General features: G+C 40.8%; 1 protein-coding gene across 1 annotated transcript; it reads left to right on the top strand.

Moving 5' to 3' along the window:
* The first annotated feature begins 11014 nt into the window (after positions 1–11014).
* On the top strand, positions 11015–21703 carry LOC138751418 (protein phosphatase 1 regulatory subunit 15B). The gene is made up of 3 exons (XM_069913667.1): positions 11015–11348; positions 13211–14049; positions 19657–21703. The coding sequence occupies exons 1-3, from the start codon at positions 11171–11173 to the stop codon at positions 19864–19866; spliced, it is 1227 nt and encodes a 408-aa protein (XP_069769768.1). The 5' UTR covers positions 11015–11170; the 3' UTR covers positions 19867–21703.
* Positions 21704–22128: the final 425 nt, after the last annotated feature.

Here is a 22128-nt window from a genome sequence, read left to right as displayed (position 1 = left end):
TATTCCTGGGTCAGCCGCGCATCCCCATCTGACCATGCATCACCCTCCTTCCTGCGCATGATGATGGTTATGAGTACGATAGGATCAATCTGCGCTTTGACTACCTGGCAGGTAGCTTCAGTGTACCTAGCCTCCAAGCTGCTGATACGTGCCCTGGGAGGGTCCAATGCCTCCTGCAGGAACCTGTGCTGGAGTTCTAACAATCCAATTTGCTCATCTTTCTGAGTGCCCTGACTGCTTAAATTGGACATGATACCCCACTGGTGCCTCAGTAGGGATATCACTGGCTCCCCTTGGTTTTTGGGGATACCCCAATCCCTCCAGGAGGGAGATATTGTGGTGCACTATCTTCCTTCTGTGGGAGTCCACCGTGCTGCCAAACGGCTGAACCCTTGACTGACGGTCATTGGTCCACCTGGAGATTTTATATTCCAGCACTGGGGTTCCTTTCCTATCTGTGGGTTGCCGCTGTTGGTGAGCAAGAACACAGTAACACCTGCACATACACTCTAGAACAATCTCCCACATAGTTAGGACTCCACGTGTGTCCAGTGAAAATTTGAATCCTGCTTGCAGTGCCAATTGTTAAGAAGAGTTTCAGTCTAGGCACAAATGTTACAACCACAAGTAACTTTAATGAAAACTGGAGAAAAAAAAACAATTACCATGTTACCAAACAACTATGTAGTTGAACTCTGATAGCAGTGGCTGTCTATACTCTACACCAGGTGTGTCAAACTCAAATTCACGGAGGGCCAAAATTAAAAACTTGGACTAAGTCAAGGGCCGAACTAAATATTTATTGAAAATTTTCACCAACATCTGCATGTTTTCTCTTCTTTCAACATATGTAATGTTAAACTTTAGGATATAACTTTAGAAGGATAATGTTACAGGTCAGGAGTAGGTAGCTCAAGTTCACCCTTTGACCTAAGGGAAACATTTGGTCCCTGTGGAGATGTAGTCAGCATTCACAGGCTGTGTCCATTTTGGCCTGCATCAGGACTCAGCATTTCCTGCTCACTCCTCAGGCTCTAAGCCTCTATTCACCCTCAACCCACCATCCCTCTACCTGACCAGTCCTTTACCCAACCTCTACTCACTCCACTCGCTCTGCCTCTACCCACCCCATCCTATACACGCCCCTCTACTGCCTCTCCCCTCAACCTGTTCCTCCCTCTACCTATCTCTCACCCTCTAATCACCCCTCCCCTACTCGCCCTGCCCCTTCCCTTTTATCTTCCCTATCCACCCCTCCTACTCATCCCTCCCTCTAACTGCTCCTCGCACCACCATAACTTCCCCTGCCCATTACTCCTCACCTACACCCTCTGCCCATCCCTGCTTGCCCACCCACTCGGGCCCAGCGCACTGCCGATCAGCCTTTGCGGAACTGCGGGGGCTGTGCGCAGCCTGCCATGTCCGTCGTGCCGACAGGAAATCACAGGCGCTCACCAATCCGCCGCACCGCTCGACAGGTTGGAGAAGTGACTTGTGCGGGGAGCCTTCCAACTGGCTTGCCGGCTGATGACATCGACAGATACCTCGTTTTACAATTTTGTTTTCCCCGTTCTCAAAGTTTGCACGGTCAACCTGCAACACTCTTGCTCCCTCCGTGTCCCATGGATCTGATGCCCGGGTGTTGTTAGGATTCCCAGCAGAAGGTTTGTGGAACTTTACCATTCTGGATTCCTTTTTGAGAATATTCTGGCCATCTTTTAAAGGGGGTGGGGAAGGATGTGCAATGAAGGGGGAGGATGGTGGGGGTGACATTACCAAAAAACAGCATCGGCTCTCGCTGCAGGGCGGGCCACCTCTAATACATTTTTGAAATGATCTTGCGGGCCAAATTTGGCCTGCGGGCCAGAGTTTGACATGTATGCTCTATACGCTCACTCACGTGTACTTGCTCTTCAGATGGACTTTCATACACACTCCTGGTTCCCTGTATCAATGGGATGCAGCTCTCTGCAAGGTCTGATCTATTGCAGTACTATGGCTCAGCTTAAGTGTAGTGCACACCTTGCCCACAATACTACCAGTGATGTCCACAGTCGTTACCTGGCATGGAGTGATGTCTGGGGCTTGAACCACAATGCTATGCATTGTTGCTGTATACAGCTCTGATCTGGGTGTCGAAACAATAATGACTAGGTAATTTTAATGAGCTAATGGGTAGCTGGAGTCCAACCTTGATTGACAGGTGATGTGACTTCTGAATAAGTTTCAGACAGGGAAGACATGTGACCACCTAATTAAATAGTTCTGATTTCAACATTATCTTGTGCAGAGGTATCAACTCCAAAGCATGCCTCAAACTTCGAATCAAATTCATTTCACTGTGGCAGTCTTCTCACCAAATTCCAAAATACTGTCTAACATGAGTGACTTGGTGGCCCCAGTATCTCAAAAGGATTTTTGCTGTCATCTGTGTGGTGACCCTTCCCCCAATGAATGCTTACCTTCTGACACAAAATATTTGAATTCCTTCCTAATTTTACCAGCAGGTCCAGAACCTTTTTAAAAATTTCAATGTGTTTCATATCTTTGAATACAGGCATCTGGTATCCTTCTTTCTTTGTCCTGAAAACATGACCAGGTTTCATACAATACTGGCAAAGTGGACCCTGTTTTTATTCCTTTTCTTGCTTCCCTTCTTCTTTACTCCTAACACTACTTCTCCATTTATTTTCTAACTTAATGGAATATTCCACAGCTTCCTCTACAGTATCCTAATTAGAACTTTATGGATGGTAAGGACAGAATAAGCCTGTTGAGCCTTCCCTCTGATCATGAGAGACCAATGGTTTCTTGGTCATTTTAACGTCTCACCAACTTTTTTTAAAATGCTGAAAGTATTTTTTATCAATCTCAGCCTCATTAAATGGAGGAATTAACTTCACCTCCCTACTAGACATAAAACTCGCAAGAACCAGAGATTGATCTCCTCTCTTCCTTTCAAACTGTTTTTCAGATTCCTGTTTCTAGTTCTATCAAAAACTGCTTTTGCCTTTCAGCTTCCTCTCTTTGTTTCTCTGCCTCATTCACCTCCAATCTACTTTTTTCTAACCCCCAAATCCATTGCAGGTAGCTCAAGTTTCTTTTGTTTTCAACTTTCTCTGCCTCAAATCTTTTTTCTCTGTGTTTCTCAAATTGAAGTTTTTCTAACTCAAACTGTTCCAACTGCTGCCCATGAGATTTACCCTGAAGAAATCTATTTCACCTTCTCCTCTCTAATCTTCCCTTTTATTACATAATATTCACTTATAACTTCCTGGATCTCTTTTTTTTTTACCACTGCAAGTTCCAAATTTTGGGCAGTAGTGAACAATTCATGCTTTTTCAGCCCCTGCAAATCTGCAAAGATTGGCGATGGCAAAACATCTGCTTTTCCACACACACACACACACACAAGCCTTTTAATTGGCTTTCAAAAAAATTAATTGATCAATAAGCTCCAATTTTAGTTAAATCCTGAACGAATCCCCAATTTGTTAAAACCTAGATCAGCAGCAATAGAAATTCACAAAACAATGGTATCTTCAAATAATCATTTTTAATTAATAATTTAATATTATAAAGTGTGAGAAACAGAAGTACCTTCACAGAATTTGCTCGAGACAAAAATTGAGAACAAAGAACTTTTATTATAACAACAATGCAAAGTTGGGTGCTTCCCCTTACCCTGGGAATACACACAGATACTGGGGCTGACCCAACTTTTATACATTTCATTTCAGTACAGAGATACCTTCCCCCCCAACATTCTTCTGCCTCCTGGATTGGTTTAGCATTAGGTAATTCTGCCCACGTGGATTCTAACTTCTTATCAGTTTATGTGTCTTCCTGCAAACTTGTTAGCCAGAGAAGTATCATGTCTTTGTTCTTCACTCATTAATCAATCCCTAAGACTTGCTAAAGCTATCTACTTGTTATCCTGTTTTGAAGATCCTTAGTATATTACACTTTTACAACCCTTCCTCTTATTCCAGCATCCCTTCACCCTGATTTCACCCATAATACTTCATCTCTAATGAGCACTTGCTTGACTCCTCACATTCCAGTATCCCTTCACCTTAAGTTAACCCATAATACTTTATTCTTAATTGGCACTTGCTTCCAGTATCTCTGGACTCCTAACATTCCAGTATCCCTCACAATCCACCCTTTTTCTTTAGCTACGCTTAGTAAATCCCCATTCGGTAGTGTTCTGTTAAGCTTGGTCCTTTTCCCAGCGTGTGAGTAAACGAACTGCGGCCTCAGCATCATCAGACGGAGTTTGGGAAGCATACATCATTTGGGTTGTAGTGACCTGCCGAAGGGCCCGTTGGATTAAACACTGCACACAAGTCTTTAGGCAGGGGAGCACCATAATGGCCAGAATAGTGAGTCCAGCTGCTATAAGGGCAATGGATATCAGTCTCCAGTTACCAATAAAAAGTCTAGTTCATCCCACACCGGACCAAGTTTGCCCCGTCTGAACCTGGGCATGGGAAGATTTTCGAACTCCTGAAGAAGTGTCTTTAACCGCCTGACCGTTGTGAGCATTGTCCTTAACCAGTCTTTCACAAATGCTGCCTTCAGCAGCCAACGAGTAATCAAGAGCCAGACGGTTTTGTTGAACTGTGGCTCGTATCTGTTGTCTTTCTTCAGCCCATAAATTCAGGGCCATTGCTGTCTGTTCGGTGATGATCTCCAAGGCTGCCTGGAGTCTGATTAAACGATTCAAATGCCAAGCAGCTTTAGTATTCTGGAGCAGCTTACTTCGTTTACAGCTGGAACTCCCCTTACAGTGGTGGTTTTTTTAACATTCCGAATGTCTGTGTGACCCAAAGGATGATTTACAGGAGACCAAGTTGGGGTGGGGCGTTTCTTGTCACTTAACCTGAGAGTTGCAGCTTGTCTGCGAACATTAGCATAAGTATCACTGAGCCTGTGAGTTGCAGCCTGTCTGTGAACATTAGCATATGTATTAACTCTATCTCTGCCACATGTACAATCCTGACTACCATTCTCTCTGTCTTTGTCCCACCATCTCCTTTGTGCTATCCCTTTAAAACTCCTCTCTTTAATACCTGTAGAGGCCTAAATACAAATCAAATCTACTCCTCTAGAGCCATTCTGTTCCCCTGGTCCATGTTGGGATCCTATATTAACCCATACCCCACTATGACTATACTTTATATCTATGCCCTGTCTATATTCTAAAGGTAAATAATTGTCACCTCTGCTGCCCCTATTCCAGGAGGACTTAATACATCGTGAGTAATTTAGGGATGTCCCAAAAACGGGGAACCAACAAGTAAACAATACAGTAAATGGTAAAAGCAACATTACAGCACTTTTTCCCGGTGTAGTGTAACTTTCAGATCAGAAGGATGAAGGACAGCACGCCCGGTGGAGGGTAGATTATCAATGTCTTTAGTCCATGGATCAGCAGCTTGTTTAATTCGTTGTATTTGAGTTCACCCCTTTTCTTTCATTCACACTGCAGTGTCTGTAATCAAAAGTACACAATAGGGGCCATCCCAGACAGGTTTTAGTTGGTGATCTTGCCATGCTTTTACATATACCCAATCACCAGGTTTAATAGAATGAATAGGATACTCCAGGGGTGGGCAGTAACAGCTGCATGTCTATTATCCCCGTGAGCGCAGCCTGTTTGGCAGCTGCATCTGCCTGTCTGTTCCCCTGTGCTTCAGGACTGTCACCACTTTGATGGCTCCGTACATGAACTACAGCTATTTCCTCAGGTAATGTAAGAGCATCTAGAGATTGGACAATTAAGTTTTCATGGATCAACTTTTGTTCTTTTCCAGTTATCATTCCCCGCTCTTTCCAGATCTCCCCAAAGGTGTGCACTACACCAAAAGCATACTCTGAGTCTGTGTAGATCGTGCCCACCTTGTTCTCTAGACCCTGGAGAGCTCTACAGAGGGCATACAATTTACAAGATTGTGCTAACCAATGACCGGGAAGGTGACCGGCTTCAATCACCACTCCTTTCCCATCCACTACACTATACCCGCTATAGCGAGTGCCATCAATGCAACGAGAAGATCCATCAATAAACCACCTTTCACTCTCCTGTAAAGGCTCATCACTTAAATCATCTCTAATTTTGGTCTGTAAATCTATTACCTCTAAACATACATGCTCTAACTAATTTATGGTATTGTCAGAATTTGGAGAAACCAAGAAAGCTGCTGGATTGTGTTCTTTATTCGTAATCGGGGTCAAATCATCCCTATCCATTAGGATCACTTCATATTTTAAAATTCTAGAGTCTGTGAGTCACCTTCCAGCATGTTGTAAGAGAATATTGCGGACTGTGTGAGGGGTGTGAACTATCATCGGGGCACCAAACATAATATTTTGTCCTTCCTCATCTAAAATAGCAGTGGCTGCGATGGCTTGCACACACTCTGGCCAACCACGACAAACAGGGTCTAAAACTTTTGACAGAAAAGCAACTGGCTGTCTACAGCCTGCCCTCTCTTGTGTTAGTACTCCGGTGGCTACACCTCCTTTCGCATTGGTATATAGGTCAAATGGCTTATTTAGGTTGGGTAAAGCCAACACTGGGGCACTAATAAGGCACTGTTTCACCAAGTTAAAATCTTTAATCTCTTCCTCTGTCCAGACAACAGCTTCGCCCCCTAGAATTGTGAGTTTATCATAGAGAAATCTGACCAGACTAGAATAATTTTCAATCCAGATTCTACAGTATCCCACGAAACCAAGGAATTTCCTAAATTCTTGGGCATTCTGGGGGGGGATCTGTAATATACCACGTATCCTCTCTGGACTTATTTTCCTAGTTCCCTGACTTACCAGATGACCTAAGTATTTAACTTCTGATTGAACAAATTGTAATTTGGATTTGCTCACCTTGAGACCCTTATTCTCCAGAAAATTCAAAAGTCCAACAGTATACTGTTTAGCTAATTCATATGTTTTTCCCGTAATTAACAAATCATCAACATATTGTATCAACTGACAATTCTCTCTCCGAGGAGCCTCATCTAGTATTTGTTCTAAGACCTGACCGAATAAATTTGGTGATTCTGTAAAGCCCTGGGGAAGGACCGTCCACCGATATTGATTCTTGCGTCCAGTAAAAGGATTTTCCCATTCAAAGGCAAACATGTCTCTGCTCTCTGTTGCTAACAGACAGGTCCAGAGAGCATCTTTGAGGTCAATCACACTAAACCATTTACTATGTGGATCGATTTTACCCATTATTGTATAGGGATTAGGTACAACCGGGTGACGGGTGAGAATAATTTTGTTCAGCTCCCTCAAGTCCTGCACTAATCGATAGGTACCGTCTGGTTTTTGGACAGGTAAAATTGGAGTATTAAAAGGTGACATACAAGGTTCGAGTATACCATCTTTCACCAACTGGTCAATTACTGGCTGCAGCCCCTTTCGGCCAGCCATAGGAATTGGATACTGTTTTCGTCTAATTACTTGTTCAGAATCTTTTAAAGTAACTTGCAGGGGAGGAACATCTAACCCTCCTCTATTTCCTTTTTTTTTCACCCATACTCTAGGATTTATTATTTTCTGATCCTCCTCTGTCAGCACATAAAATTGAACCCCGATACCTGATCCCTGTGGTCTGGTACCGATAGCCAATTGGTCCTGTAAATCACGTCCCATCAAGCAAACCCCAGCTTGGGGAACTAGTAAAATATCCTCTGTTATTATCTTTTCTCCCATTTGCATTCTTACATCTCTTAATACAGGGACTGTAAAGTCTCTTCCTCCTACTCCCGAAATCATCACTGTCCCCTCTATCTTAACACCCTCGGGTGGTTGTAAAATACTAGACCGGGCTGCCCCAGAATCTACTAAAAAAAGGTCATCTTGTCACTGTGGAGTTCTATGCTTAAATTTACCAATGGTTCTCCGTGCAGCCCCACGGTGTGTATTGACTGAGAACCATGACGCCCCCCTATTCATAATCTGCTTCCATCTGTCTGACTCTGGCTTTACCCTACCCTTAATTTAGTCTATGTGTCGTCTGAGTCCAGCATGTTCATTAAATGAAGTGAAAGGAGAATCAGTTTATTTCACAGCATAAGAATAAAGTTTAACAGAGCTCTGGTTCAGTCATTAGTTCATAGGTCACCTGCACAGTGAGCTATTCCCCAAGACTGACCTCCACTGACCGGTCTCTACAGTTTATATAGATCAACCTTATACAGAACAAAAGTTGGCTTCCTTTGCTAGATTTCTTGCGTAAGATTTATCACAAGTAATTTCCTGCTCTGCAGTTATCTGGGGTGTAGATCTCCCATTTTTTTTAATCCTCAAGGTCAGAATATCCTGTTGTTTTGATCAGAAATCAATTCATACCCCATATATTTCTAATTATTTCTTTGTTCTCATCTGGCCATATTCTTCTGTTCTACTAAACACCTCCTTCTGTCTTAGCTTCTTACTGATTCCATTCTCTTTGTTTCTGACAGTCTCTGTCAGGATTCTTTTTGTTTATGCTAATCAACACCTCCTTTTGCCTTAACCTTCCTACTAAATTGTTTCATACATATCCTCTCTTTTGTATTTTGGGAGCAGGCAATTCTAAACCTACTGTAATCAGCCAACTTTGCTACATACTGTGGCTGCCTCTTACTTACATTACTCTTTCCCTTCACCATGAGGTAAATATTAAATTGTTACATAGTACTGAATTCATGTATACAAACTGAATAGTACATAAGCATATATTCTACATATTTTCTATGATTAATTAACCCCTATATCCAATCCCAACCCCAACCAACCAATTTTCCCTTGCAACCGTTGCAATTGTGTCTGCCTGTCCCGCATCGGACTTGTCAGCCACAAACGAGCCTGCAGCTGACGTGGACTTTTTACCCCCTCCATAAATCTTCGTCCGCGAAGCCAAGCCAAAGAATATTCCAACACATCAGTGCGTAAGGTCGCGTCTCCCTGGCTTGCATTGGGCATTCTCTCTTAAAATAACGCACCTCCGGACTAGTCAGGGGCACATTTACAAAACCGAGACCCCCCTCCCATGGGAACTTCCCGTAAAGGTCTCATCCAATTAGTTTCTGGCTTATCCTCTCCTTTATAATGTCTAGGTTGCTGCTCTCTGGGAAATGAATCAAAGGGTTCTGCCCTTTCTTCCCTGAGGGTCTCGCACTGCTCTCAATTAAAGTCGCCTCTCTCTCTTGTCAATAGAGGTGGTAATCGAGTACTTTGTGAAGGGTCATCATACCACCCCTACTTTCTTCTCCTTTCTTTAGCTGTGGGAGAGGAGGGGAAGGTGCAGAAGGGTAGAGCATAGGAGGGGGGGGGGAAGATAGGAGCTGGCATAGCAGGAGCATAAGGTGGAGGAAGGAAATGTAACACATCCCATCCTTGTGTTTCAGGGACAAAAGGTTCCTTATCTTTCTTGCATTCCTTTTCATTCAAAACCAGTTGATCAAACTATCCCCTGAGCCAGCAGGCTGCATATTCTCTGCTCTCAATATTATCTCTTTGATTTTGATAGAGCCAGATGTTCAGTGCCTGACACATCCAGTCATCCTCGGATCCGAGCTTTGGCCAATATACCGAATTCCCTTTTATCGGGTTTTTTAACCCATTCCAGACAGCAATACCTGACCATGGTCTGTTTGTCTTTCCCATGGGTTTTCCCCGCACCCCAATCAGATAGCATTAATCCTAACGGACTTTGCTTAGTTATCTGATTGTCCCGTCCTTCCTTAGGACTATTTCCCTTGCTACTCACACCTCCCATACTAACAAGTAAGTAAAATTTATCTTACCGGGATCCAGTAGCTATTCCTAGCGCGCTTCCTTAACATCCTCCCGTCGTTTGTTCTCAATGCCTCTTCTCGGATATCACTCGCTTCATCCACTGACAAGTCACCCGCCGTCCATGAGTCCAGCTGAATCAGCCGGGGTGCACCTACCCTCGTCGTCGGGCACTCTGTCAGTGGAGGGAGTGGGATCCCGGACGAGCCCCCATTTGTGAGAAACAGAAGTACCTTCACAGAATTTGCTCGAGACAAAAATTGAGAACAAAGAACTTTTATTATACTATTACAACAATGCAAAGTTGGGTGCTTCCCCTTACCCTGGGAATACACACAGATACTGGGGCTGACCCAACTTTTATACATTTCATTTCAGTACAGAGATACCTTCCCCCCAACATTCTTCTGCCTCCTGGATTGGTTTAGCATTAGGTAATTCTGCCCACGTGGATTCTAACTTCTTATCAGTTTATGTGTCTTCCTGCAAACTTGTTAGCCAGAGAAGTATCATGTCTTTGTTCTTCACTCATTAATCAATCCCTAAGACTTGCTAAAGCTATCTACTTGTTATCCTGTTTTGAAGACCCTTAGTTTATTACACTTTTACAACCCTTCCTCTTATTCCAGCATCCCTTCACCCTGATTTCACCCATAATACTTCATCTCTAATGAGCACTTGCTTGACTCCTCACATTCCAGTATCCCTTCACCTTAAGTTAACCCATAATACTTTATTCTTAATTGGCACTTGCTTCCAGTATCTCTGGACTCCTAACATTCCAGTATCCCTCACATAAAGTTTCTTACTTAACGACACACGATGGGGAAAAGGGGCAGCTTGAGTGTGAATAATTGTCTATAAACGTTAACATTGAGTCACTGGAAAAATCTGAGCGAACCAATGACAATTTCGCTCACACAGGGAGGGCTGGGATTCTGAGAAGGGGACTTTTTGTTTTGAATTGGACTGGTAAATGTACAAATGTCCCCGAAAAGGAAGCGCGATTTCCACCACGGGTGAATTAACCGCATGTATCGTTGTGTAGGGCGGGAAGGGGTTCATCCGGGGTGACCCGTTTGCTGTGATCTCTTGCTCTGGTTGGACTTTCCCATTTGACATTATGGAAACTGCGGCGCTTGACCATTTTGCTGATGTTTGCGTGTGATATTTCTGTAGGCGGCGGGGAGAGGGAGGGGGACTTCCCCGATGGCGGCAGACGAGAAATGCCATCTTCATTCTTTCTCAGTGTTCCAGCTTTGATGGTCGAATACAGGGCACGGCAGAGCCGACGTTCTGTTGTCCGCGGTGTTACTCCGGCCGAGTGAAAGAACCCGCCCGCGACCGTGGATTAACGGGGCGAAGCTGCATCCGTGACATGGTCCTCGCCCAGCACCTCTGCCACCGGGAGTCGGCCGCCTTCCTGGCCCGGTTGAGCCGCTCGCTCTCCGCGCTGTGGCGGGGTGCCCTGGTTCTGTGGCAACAGTGCAGGCTCCTCCTTCTCGGCGCCTTCATGAAGCTCCACACCGGGCAGCGGGAACCAGCGACGAGCAGCGGTAATCTCACCGTTTCCCACTCCATCCAGCTTTTTTTCTGTGCATTGCACTCGACACCAGCACCTGCAGTTGTGGAACTCGACGTTGGAAAGTGTTGGCGGGGTCTTCTCTCATGCTGTGCAGCGGGTGGTGGGAGAGGACCGCCGCGTTGTTCGTGGCATCGCCTGGGTTCTCGCTCCGACTGCATTGCTCGTCTGCCAGTTCTATTTTACGTTGGCAGGCTGTTCAAGACCCTGGAAAGAGATCGTGGAAGACAATCCGGCCACCTTTCAGTCTTGATGAGGGGTTGCGACCTAAAGCAATCTTCCCTCCTTCCCTCCTGTGATGCACTGCTGCAGCAGTAAACAGACAGAAAACTCAAGAAAGACTTTATTCAGTTAAAGTCTCTGTTACAGTGGCAGCTGTAGCTCGCGAGTGACTGGCTCAGGATTATATCCCGGATGGTTGATTGACAGCCGGCCAGGTGGAGTTATGTCTATTCAGGTCAGGTGATTGACAGCCGGCCAGTTGTGGCTTGTCCTCCTGTAATCTTCCCTGCAGGTACAGAGATCGCCCCCTGCAGTGGGCTAGTGATGTATCACCCCCACCCCAACTGACCTGTTGCGTTCCTCCAAGAGTTGCTTGATTTGTGCCGGAGTTATGTTTGTTAGTAATTTTCATAAAATTAGCTTACCATGGAATTAAATACCGTTGCTTGCTATTCTTGGGCAATCTATTCCTGACAATAGTTTTTTTTAAATATATTTGAGTTGCCATGAATTTGTGGAGGTAGAGGGTCCTGAGGATTTGGAAGTTCTGCTTTGCCTTTGTGGTGGTATGTATCTACTGTTCAGTGTATAAGTGGCTGTCCCTCCCACTTATGACTCAATGCCCTGTAACCCCTCCCCCTGTGACCTGGCCATAAAGGTTGACCACCCTACCCCTTTCCATTCATTGGAGCACATGGAGTTGGGCCAGATGAAATGTGTATTGAAGCCTATGGCTCCTCACATAGCCTTTGGAATCATTGATACTGCGTATCAGCCTTATCTCTCCCTCACAACTGTCCCTCTGACTCTATATTAGTTGGAGAAGATTTAAGGCAACACTGCTTCTCCCAGAGAGTAGTGAATCTGTGAAATTCTCTGCTCAACACAGCAGAAGAATCAGCCTCATTTGAATGTATTTAAGACGCAGATAGATTATTGAGTCACAGAAGAATTAGTTTGTGGGGAACAGGCAGGTAAGTGGAGCTGAGCCTCCAGCCAGATCAGCCACGAGCAAGCTCCGAGAACCAGATGGGCAGACTCGTGCTCTTATTTCTTGTGTATAAACATCTACGACTTTCAAGTTAGCAAAAAGGGCATGTAATGGCAATATTGAAATAGTTCTGTCTTCAGATTTTATTTGAAACTGACGTTATTTATATTCTACTATTTCTTCCATTGAATCTGGTCAGCATCAAGGTGTGCACATTGGTGGCATTAGTATAAGCTGTATTATTAGGAAGGGGGAAGGAGGGGTTTTGCTGGAAGATCCTAGTTGTGATAATTTACCTCAGGCTTGGACAGTCCTCACCATACTGTATTCAGGCTTACATCATTTAGTTTCAGATCTGGAAAATTGATTCATTTAATAAACATTTGAGATTGAATATATTAAATGTTTCCAATCCTTTAGGATGAATATTAAAGTTATAGCCTTTAGTTTTAATGTTTGATTGGGCCACTTCCCTTTTGAACATTTTTTTGGGGAAAAAAGTCAAAATAATTTTGAAGACTTTTTGAATGGTCTCATTTTCAGTTTGTTTCCAGCCTAATCTTTTGTACAAATTAGTCATCAAAATTTGTCACAGTCAATTTCATCTTAATCTTGTTTTGCAGATCTTCTGCTGCCCAGTTTATTGCATCTGAAGCTTACAGAAAATACACCATCAAACAATGGACAAGTGGTTGCAGCCAAAAAAGAGGGTAAAAACTTACTGAACTGGTATTGCAGTACCATTGATGCAGGTAATCTGCAGTATGGATCCATACCACCAGTCAGAGGAATTAAATCACAGTTGACCTTGAATGAATATAGTTTAAATGGTCACAAAAGAAGCTCTATGACTCCATTTATATTAGAAAATATTGCACTGCCTAGTACAAAAAATGACTGCAGGCAATATTATCTGAATGATAAATTCAACCAAGATCTCTGGATGACTGATGGCAACTATATGGATGACAGACACATTTTCAATCAATACACAATTACGAAAAAAGCAATGAGAGAATGGAACATTATAGTGGCTGATCAGGAAGAGTGCAGTTTCACTGATAATGAAGAATGGGGTGACTCTGAGGAAGAGTCTGATACCCAGTGCAACAGTGATGAATCACTTAGTGATGAGGATCAGAATGGAATCATCTGGAAATCTTTCTTTACATCAGACATTTACCATCCACTGAACTTCACAGCTCATTTCACCAGTTCTTCCTCAAAAATAGTGGGTGAAGAGCTCAAGGAACAGTGTTTAGAAGAAAATGAGAAGAACCACAGTCTAACTAAAGTAACTTTATCAACTGCACAGAATCCAATCTTATCACAGAGAGATTTGCAATATTTCTGTACTCTGAGCATGAGAGAAAATGTCAAATTATGTGTATGGAAAAAGTCATCAAAATGCAGTAAATCCGAAGAAAGCAGCAAGGCAGTGCATAAACCAGCCAGTAAAAAGGTGAGCCCTTCTCAATTAATTCTTCCTTCCTGCCATTCTGTGACCAGTCACAGGTTTTGGGCCTATCTTTAATTTCTATTAAAAAAACATATTGAAAATGCTGGAACCCTTAAGAAGTTGCATTTATAGAGATTTTCTACCATGCTTTCTGTAAAATTGGAGAATTCCAACCTTCCACACTGTTGTGAATTCAAAATGTTGATAAAGCAAGTTTATCTCTTCTGGAATCTCCTCTTTTTTGTTTGATATATTTTAATGTTTTCACATTTAGTTGGGATTTAAATACAGTGCCAATAGATTGAAGGAGAGGAGAAAATAAAGGATAAATGGTTAATATCAATTAAATTCTTGTACTCCTCAAGGAGAAGATCACAGCACAACATAAAGTGGTGAGGGGAGTGTGGGAGAAGGTGGGAATGGGAGACAGGTGTGTTCTTTGTTTAATTCCTAAAATAAGAGCAATGCCTAAAAAGATGTTCATTAAAGGCACACTTTTGTCCTACAATATTTGCATCACTCATAAGTCTCAGTTACAATAGCAAAGTAGTGGTTACCATTCTAACAGTTAGGAATGGCCTATGATTTTTGAAGGCACTATAGGTGGATGTGAAAGTTTATGGAGAGTAAGCTGTCGCTTAGGGGTATAAAAATGGGTAGGATTTAATAAATATTTAACAAAGCTTACTACAAGTTATATTTTGAATGAAACACATCACAATGAGAAATTTTTTTAAAAACTTTATTTAAGATTTTATAACATGAATAACATACAGGATTGCATTAAAAAAAATTAAGAATAAAATAATAAAATTACAATACAGTATCAGTAATCTAAATAAACTATACCCTCCCCAATAATTATTACACATTAATAACCCAACTCAAATTAGTCCAACCCCCCTTTCCCCCCCAAAATAAAGAGTGAAGAATTAATAAAGTTAATAATATATGTGAGAAAAAAAAACCCACTTACCAAAAAAAACAAAAACATAACCGATTAAAATACTAACAAAAAGAAAAGTAATTAATACTAAGATATCAGACTTAAAAAACATATTTAAATCAAACTTAAATGCATATATTTAACAAACGGAGTTAAGATGAAACATATATTTAACTCAAACTTAATATAAAAAATTAGTAAAGTTAGTAACATTATCTATCAAAAATTCTTAAACAATAATCAATTCTTAAAAAAATTGTTCTATAACTAAAATAGCAAAATAATATACACCAGAATTACCACTCCTTTCACCTTAAAGTTAAAGTTAAAGTTAAAGAAAAAATATATAAAAAAACTTATCCATCCCATTCACATTTAAATTTCAGATATTCCTTATCTACTGAATAAACTTTACAAAAAAAATCACATCAATTTTTAGTTTTTTAAACAATCAAATACTTTATGCTTTTTTTTTAATATTTAAAAAAAAACCTTCACTCTTTAATCTAATAATACAAAAAAAAGGAAAAAAAACGGGTAGGAGGTTAAAAATACCCCCTCCCGTCTAAACCTCGCAATGCGGTAACTCCCAAAATAAAATGGGTATGAGATAACTCACACGTAGCAGATGACTTTCAGGAAATAGTGCCTATCCAGTTCTCTCCCCCAACTCTCACTTCATCTTAAACTAACATCATCATTATTTAATATCCCTTTTTTTAAAAAAAAACATTAGAAAAAAAAGGACAACTCTTCTTTTAATCAGCTCCAACTGCCGAGTCACCATTACAACCATTCCTTCTTGGAGCACGACTCTTTTCTTCCATCTCTTGTCTCCTTAGAGATCGCGGCGGACTACGTCTCTGTTGAAACTGAGTAATTGGCAGCTCTTGAGCAAATGCTATAGCTTCCTTTGGAGAATCAAAGAACTTTGGTTGGTAACCATCTTGAAAAACCTTCAAAACAGCTGGATATCTAAAGGTTGCCTTGTAACCTTTCTTCCACAACAACTCTTTAGCAGGATTGAATTCCCGTCGTTGGAACATAACTTCTTGACTCAAATCCGCATAAAAGAAAACTCGATTATTTTGAATCATCAAGGGTGATTTTCTCTGTTGTGCATTTCTAATAGCCACTCGTAAAATTATTTCTCTGTCGTAATAATTCAAGCAACGAACCAAAACAGGTCTTGGACTTTGACCTGAAATAGGTCTTCTACGCAAAGCTCTGTGAGCACGTTCCAGTATTATACCTTCCGGGAAATGTTCTTGACCCAGCACCTGCGGAATCCATTCAGTAAAAAATTTTCTTGGGTCTGGTCCCTCCATACCTTCCGGCAAACCAATAATCTTTATATTGTTCCGTCTGGATTGGTTTTCCAAATAATCAATCTTTTTCACCAAATTTTTATTTTGAGTTTGTAAGTCTTCGACCATTTTGGTCACATCAAAAACTTGATCCCGTATTTTGTCTATATCTTCTTCACATGAATTAAATTTATCTCTCACTTCAAGCTTAAAAGCTCCAAACTCAGCCATCTGTTGAGAATGTATTTTCACCAGGGTATTAAACCTAGTACCAAGTTCAGTCATAATCTTAGATAATCCCTGCATTGTATAAGATAATTTAGATTCAAGATTCACAAGAATCTTTTCAATTGGAAGAGATTCTGGCTCAACAGATTTCTGCTTCTTCTGCATAACCAAAGGATCTTCTGTTCCTTCCTTCATTCTGTTTGCCTTCCTTGTAGTATGACTGCATGTGGAAACCCCAGCCACAGCCTCTCCAGCAATAACTGGAGGACGCTGGCCGGGGTTTCCCCAGTCCATAATGCATTAAGTTCTCCCAGTACATCAAGTTGTATAGGTTCTTTTATCTCAAGAGATGCAGTTTGCAGCGCCATCTCTACAGTTAACAAATGCCTTTGAGTAACTCTTTGTTCTAAAGGCTGTTTGGCACCCTCTTTAGGGGGCTCTACCAATGTAACATAGAGTTCTACATCTGAACACTGTACCTCTCTCCTGGGATCCATTTCACGCTGAGTCCCGGTGTCTTTCCTGTAGGTAGGCTCCAAAACTTGAACTTTTGGAAAATGTAGTTTTTTGATGATCTGTTGTCGTTTTTTTTGCTCTTTTCCACCAATTGTACCATCATAAGTTAAATTAACAGCACTGAAATTATCTAAACTTTTAAAGAATTTTAACGGGCATTTCTAGACAAAACAATAAGATAGAGTCAGGAGAGGACTGGAAGGCACGTCTGATCCTTACGCCATCTTGCCACGCCCCCCCATCACAACGAGAATTTGATTGTGTAAGTTTTGAGTCAGGCATTTTTAGCAGATACAGGTGTTTGGAAGCAGAAGCATTAGGCATTTAATACTGAGGGCTTGTGAGGAATATTTAATCAATGTTAACTAATTTAATTAATCAGTTAAAAAGCAAGTGGTAATTACAAAACCTATGATAAAATGTACAAAGCTCAATTTATAATAGGGTATGGGAGGTGTGCTCTATCTGTAGAATTTGTCAGCTAATGACAGGAGAAGGAAAATTAGGATGATTTAGCATTTTATCAGAGAACTACATTTGTACTTATTATTTTGAACAAGTACAAATTGGGAGAAGGAGGAGAGAAGGGGACAAGCACAGGCTTACAGTTAAGAGGTAATAGGTGAATACAGGTGGGAGGGAAGAAGAGAGCGGCTGGGAGTGACATGGCAGTAGGGCTCTCCGATTGGATAGGGAAAGGGGTGGGGAGCTGGAGTAAAGGAGACAGTGGGGTAAGGAAAGAGAGAGACCAGGGTAGAGGAATGATGCAAATTGGAGGTTAATATTGATGCCATCTAGTTGGAGACTGCCAAGAATATAAGGTTTTGTTCCTCCTAGTTGTGAGTGGCCTCAGTTTGGCAGCACACAAGACCAAGGAATGACATATTAGTGTGGCAGTAGTTCATATGATCATCATCAGACAATGAAGTATGGTAGTAACATTGATAAGGTCATGATATTTTGAGGGAGTTCCGCAGCCAGCAGAATGGGTGGTTTGTGGTGCCAGCTGAAGGTGTTGTACTTTCTTATTTTTAATCTATTCTGAAGGACTTAACCTGGCTCCTGGCACTGGTATCTTGCTAATAGATTGACTGAATTGTTGGTTTGATGCTGTCATTGCTGTACTTTCAGAGACAAGTAGTTTTAAGCATACAGTTACGAGCCCAGAGGACTCCAAAACCCAGCAGCAATAGAAATTCATCAAGACGATGGTTACTTAAACAAAAGTTCCTTTTAATTTTCTTTAAACATAACAATAGGTTCAATCTTAAACTTATTACAATTAACTGAACTTAACCTAACTTAACCCCCTTCTAATTCTAAGCGCATGTGTATGTTCAGGAAAGTTATCTGTTTCACTGTCCAATCATTCACTTTTCAGTTCTCTAAGTTCACCAGTATCAGGTAATTCTCATACTGTGCACAGAATTTAACATTTATGAATTTTCACCTGCCTATGGTGCTTAAAGTTAAATGGTTACCCCTCAGGAAGGTTCTTGTTGGTTTCAGAGAGAAATTTGTTCTTTGTTAGACACGTACAAACTGATTTCCTCCAATCAGTCACTTCTGAAGAAATGTGCCCCATCATGGGTTTTCCAGATGATAACCTCTTCTTCCAGGTCACCACAGAGTTGCTCTTGTTTCCCTTATTTCAGGAAAAACACTCTAGCCAGACATTTTCTCTTGTAAGGACAACAAGGGTTTTGAACAGGCTGAACTCAGAACTCCCAACCCATCTTCAAAATGGGGTATTCATCAAGCCAGCTTGCCATCCTGCAGCCTCAACTGCTACTGCTACTATAGAAATCATCTGTTTGTTTTTTTCTTCTCTCTGCTTGTAAAAACCATATGACTTCTTACAGGGCTCCAAACCCAATCTTTGAAAGATCTTATCAGCCTCTCTGAGCCTGGACTTTATTTCCCATACACAATAGATCAGCCTTCTTCATTGCTTCTGCAAAGTTAACTGGAGCCTCAATGTCTAGCTTCAGCAAAGCTCTTGCATTTTAAATGAGATGTCTTTTGTGGTGGTACTCTGTTTGTGAAGTATAACCTACACTAAATCCCCACAATCTATCTCTTTTAAAGACACATTTTACCCATAACTATTCTAACATCCCCTGTAACAATACACTGTTAGACTGTGACCAGGAACACAGCCCTGATCTTTATTAATCTTCCATATGGCTGTCAGGTGTTCAAATCAAATTGGTCTGACATGGTTTTCATTTTCAATATTTGTTTATGGGTCGCATGTGGGGGAAGGAAAGGAGCTATCAGAGAGGAAACTTCTTTAAGCATCTTTCATTAGTGTCGTCATTGGTGAAAATCTAGAGCCATCTTCCACAAATGCTGCAATTGCAGTTAATGAAAATTTTCACCAGGATATCTGATAATTTTTTGTTGGGCAAAGATGTGAAGCAATAAGAATTAGAATAGTCAAAGTATAAATCTATCACTGTCTGACTGATAGACTTGAAAGGGTGAATAGTACACCTTTGTTCCAGCACTGTCTCTCTGCTGGACACTACTGCAAGCATTACAATCACTCTGTAAACCAAGAACTTTCATTTTGTTTACATTTCAAATACTTTTGATTATTGTGTCTTTCAGCTGCGATTTTCTCCGATTGTTAAAGTTCACACGATGGTTGCATGGTCCTTTGCATTGCGTGAAGCTCGGAAAGGCCATTGGATGCAAATGGCTCATGACAGAGTCAGATTTATGCACAGGATTCAGAACACAGAAATGGCAATTGCTTATTGTCTCCAGAAGGATCACCGGATGAAAATTTGGGAAAAAATTCAGAGTAGAATTATGTAGTGTTTTCCACTATCTGTGACTCCAGGAAGGACTTGATAGACTCTGGTACTCCCTCCCTTCTACCATTTTACCATACAACATACAGTTGTAAAGTTGCAGTAGCAATCATGTCCTGCTGACAAGTGACATGGATGGATCTTTCCAAACTGACCTTGAGAAGATTGCCAAATATATGTAGGCCAAATGCTGAGATTTCAGGAATTTTTAATTGACAATGGTTTCCAATCTTTCTTTTGCACTGTAAACTGAGTAGATTCTCTTTCATATGGCTAAATTGCAAACAAAATGTATAATTTAACATGGGGGATGCTTTGTTTGTCATATTTTATAATATAAGATTTATTTCTTAATTTATGATAAATGTTGAAACATTTATGAAGATGTATTTTGATTCCCATGAAGTCAATGCAATGCATGAGTTTTTTTTGTTGGACCTGGTATTACACTTTGCTGGATGCATTAATATTGATACAGTGTTGCCGAAAAGTTCCTTTTATTACAACAAAGCTGTGTGTGCAGATCCACATGGTTTTGATGCGGATAAAAAAATAATCTGAACAAGTAAAACTATCTTAAAACTTAAGTCGGTAAATGTTTTAATTTTGTCTTCCGATGAGAGATTTCCCCAAGTTTTCCAAGGTAAGAGAAATAATAGAAGTGTGAAATAAGCTTTTTCTTTTTAATTTTCTTTATTGAGTTTAACATATAAATCCTACATACAAAGTCTTCTAATTACACAAATAACAGGTCATATCATCTACAGATTACAAATGAATATAAATGTAAATCAAATATCTATCCATATTATTTATTTAACAATATTTCTTAAAAATAATTTTGGATTTAAAAAAAAGTAAAACTCCATTAGACAATCTCTAGATCTAAACAAAGGGTAAATTCTGTCTAATTTAATGATATGATCTATGACAATCCATATTTAACAAGTTAATCTTAAGTAAAAAAAAGAAAATAAAAAAAACCTAAATCTAATCTATCCCCACCCTCTAATCAAGGTTACCTTGCATAAAAGGATGTAAAGATGTCGATCAAATAGCGACCTTCAGAAACTAGACAGAGAATCACTGGAACATCCAAAGTTCTAAAATCTTCCAATCGTGATCGTATTTTATGAATGGGGCCCCACATCTTCTCAAAATGAAACTTTCTATCTTTAATGTGTTACAGATTTCTGTGTTGTGTATTGACCTATGTGTTGTGTGGTTTTATGTTAAAAAGTGACAGTTTGCCTTTGAGAGCCAAGGTGAAGGTGGACTGCTGGGAGTGAGAGAGAGAGTGGGAGATGGACTGGGCATGTGCAGAAGATGATCAAGAAATTTCTGGACTTGGAAGACAAACCACCACTGGGTGTGGTTGTGGAGTGGAAGGGGTCCCAAGCAAGAGTCAGTGTCTGGGAGGCAGTTTAGAATGTTGGGCATTTTAAAAGGGAGGAACATCCCAAAGGCAGCCAGAAGGATCCGGACCAAGCCATTGTTCCTCTCTCAGCAAGCAACACAAGAAGGCCACTTCGAATTTTGTGCTCTCTCTCTCTCTCTCTCTCTCTCTCTCTCTCTCTCTCTAAAAGATCTTTTGGCTTCAGTTTATCAAACAAACTGAATTTTGTTTATGATCTTTATTTCGATTGTAATCGAAGTTTTGTGAGTCTTACGTGTTTTGTGTCTAAGTTTTTATCTGTGGGCTGGTTGGAAATATAACAGACTTTGATTAAGTATGTTATATTTAGTCTGGGGAATTTATTAGTTTTACACTGTTATAGAAATCTGTATAATAACCAGTGGGAATTGTTTTATAAAAGGGGGGATTTTGAATTAAAGTTTGAAGGTGAAATTTTGTTAATAAAGTAATTGTTCATCTTTACCCCTGTGTGATATGCCTTCTTTGTGGTTGCTGGTTTGATCTTGTAACAAACGTTGTATCTAATTTTCTCCAACCTTAAATAGGACACAACATGATGTAATGACTGTGTACGAGTCGGTGAAAAGTCATCTTTCCATTTCATTGAAATTGCTCGTCTGGCTATCAACATGATAAATCTAACATTTTCTCCTGGGAGGCAGGCAGAGGTATATTTAGTTCACGAGAAAAAACAAACAAGACAATTAAAGGCCGTGATTCTACTTTAATCTTAAAAATCATTGATAAAGTTTGGAAAATGTTTTCCCAAAATCTTCCTAAGTTCCTGCTGACCAATCAATATCACTGTTGGAGACAATTTAGGGCCCTTTCAGATAGAAAAATCAACTG

This window comes from Narcine bancroftii, chromosome 1 (genome assembly GCF_036971445.1).
Source record: "Narcine bancroftii isolate sNarBan1 chromosome 1, sNarBan1.hap1, whole genome shotgun sequence".
Taxonomy (NCBI): domain Eukaryota; kingdom Metazoa; phylum Chordata; class Chondrichthyes; order Torpediniformes; family Narcinidae; genus Narcine; species Narcine bancroftii.
The sequence above is the reverse complement of the archived record's forward strand: the minus strand, read 5'-3'. Positions and strand labels throughout refer to the sequence as shown.

Excerpts from the sequence above, each read along its gene's own strand:
- LOC138751418 (XM_069913667.1), top strand. The coding sequence starts at position 11,171 with ATGGTCCTCGCCCAGCACCTCTGCCACCGGGAGTCGGCCGCCTTCCTG. Across the intron at positions 11,349-13,210 it reads GGAACCAGCGACGAGCAGCG|ATCTTCTGCTGCCCAGTTTA; the intron begins GTAATCTCACCG and ends CTTGTTTTGCAG. Across the intron at positions 14,050-19,656 it reads ATAAACCAGCCAGTAAAAAG|CTGCGATTTTCTCCGATTGT; the intron begins GTGAGCCCTTCT and ends TGTGTCTTTCAG.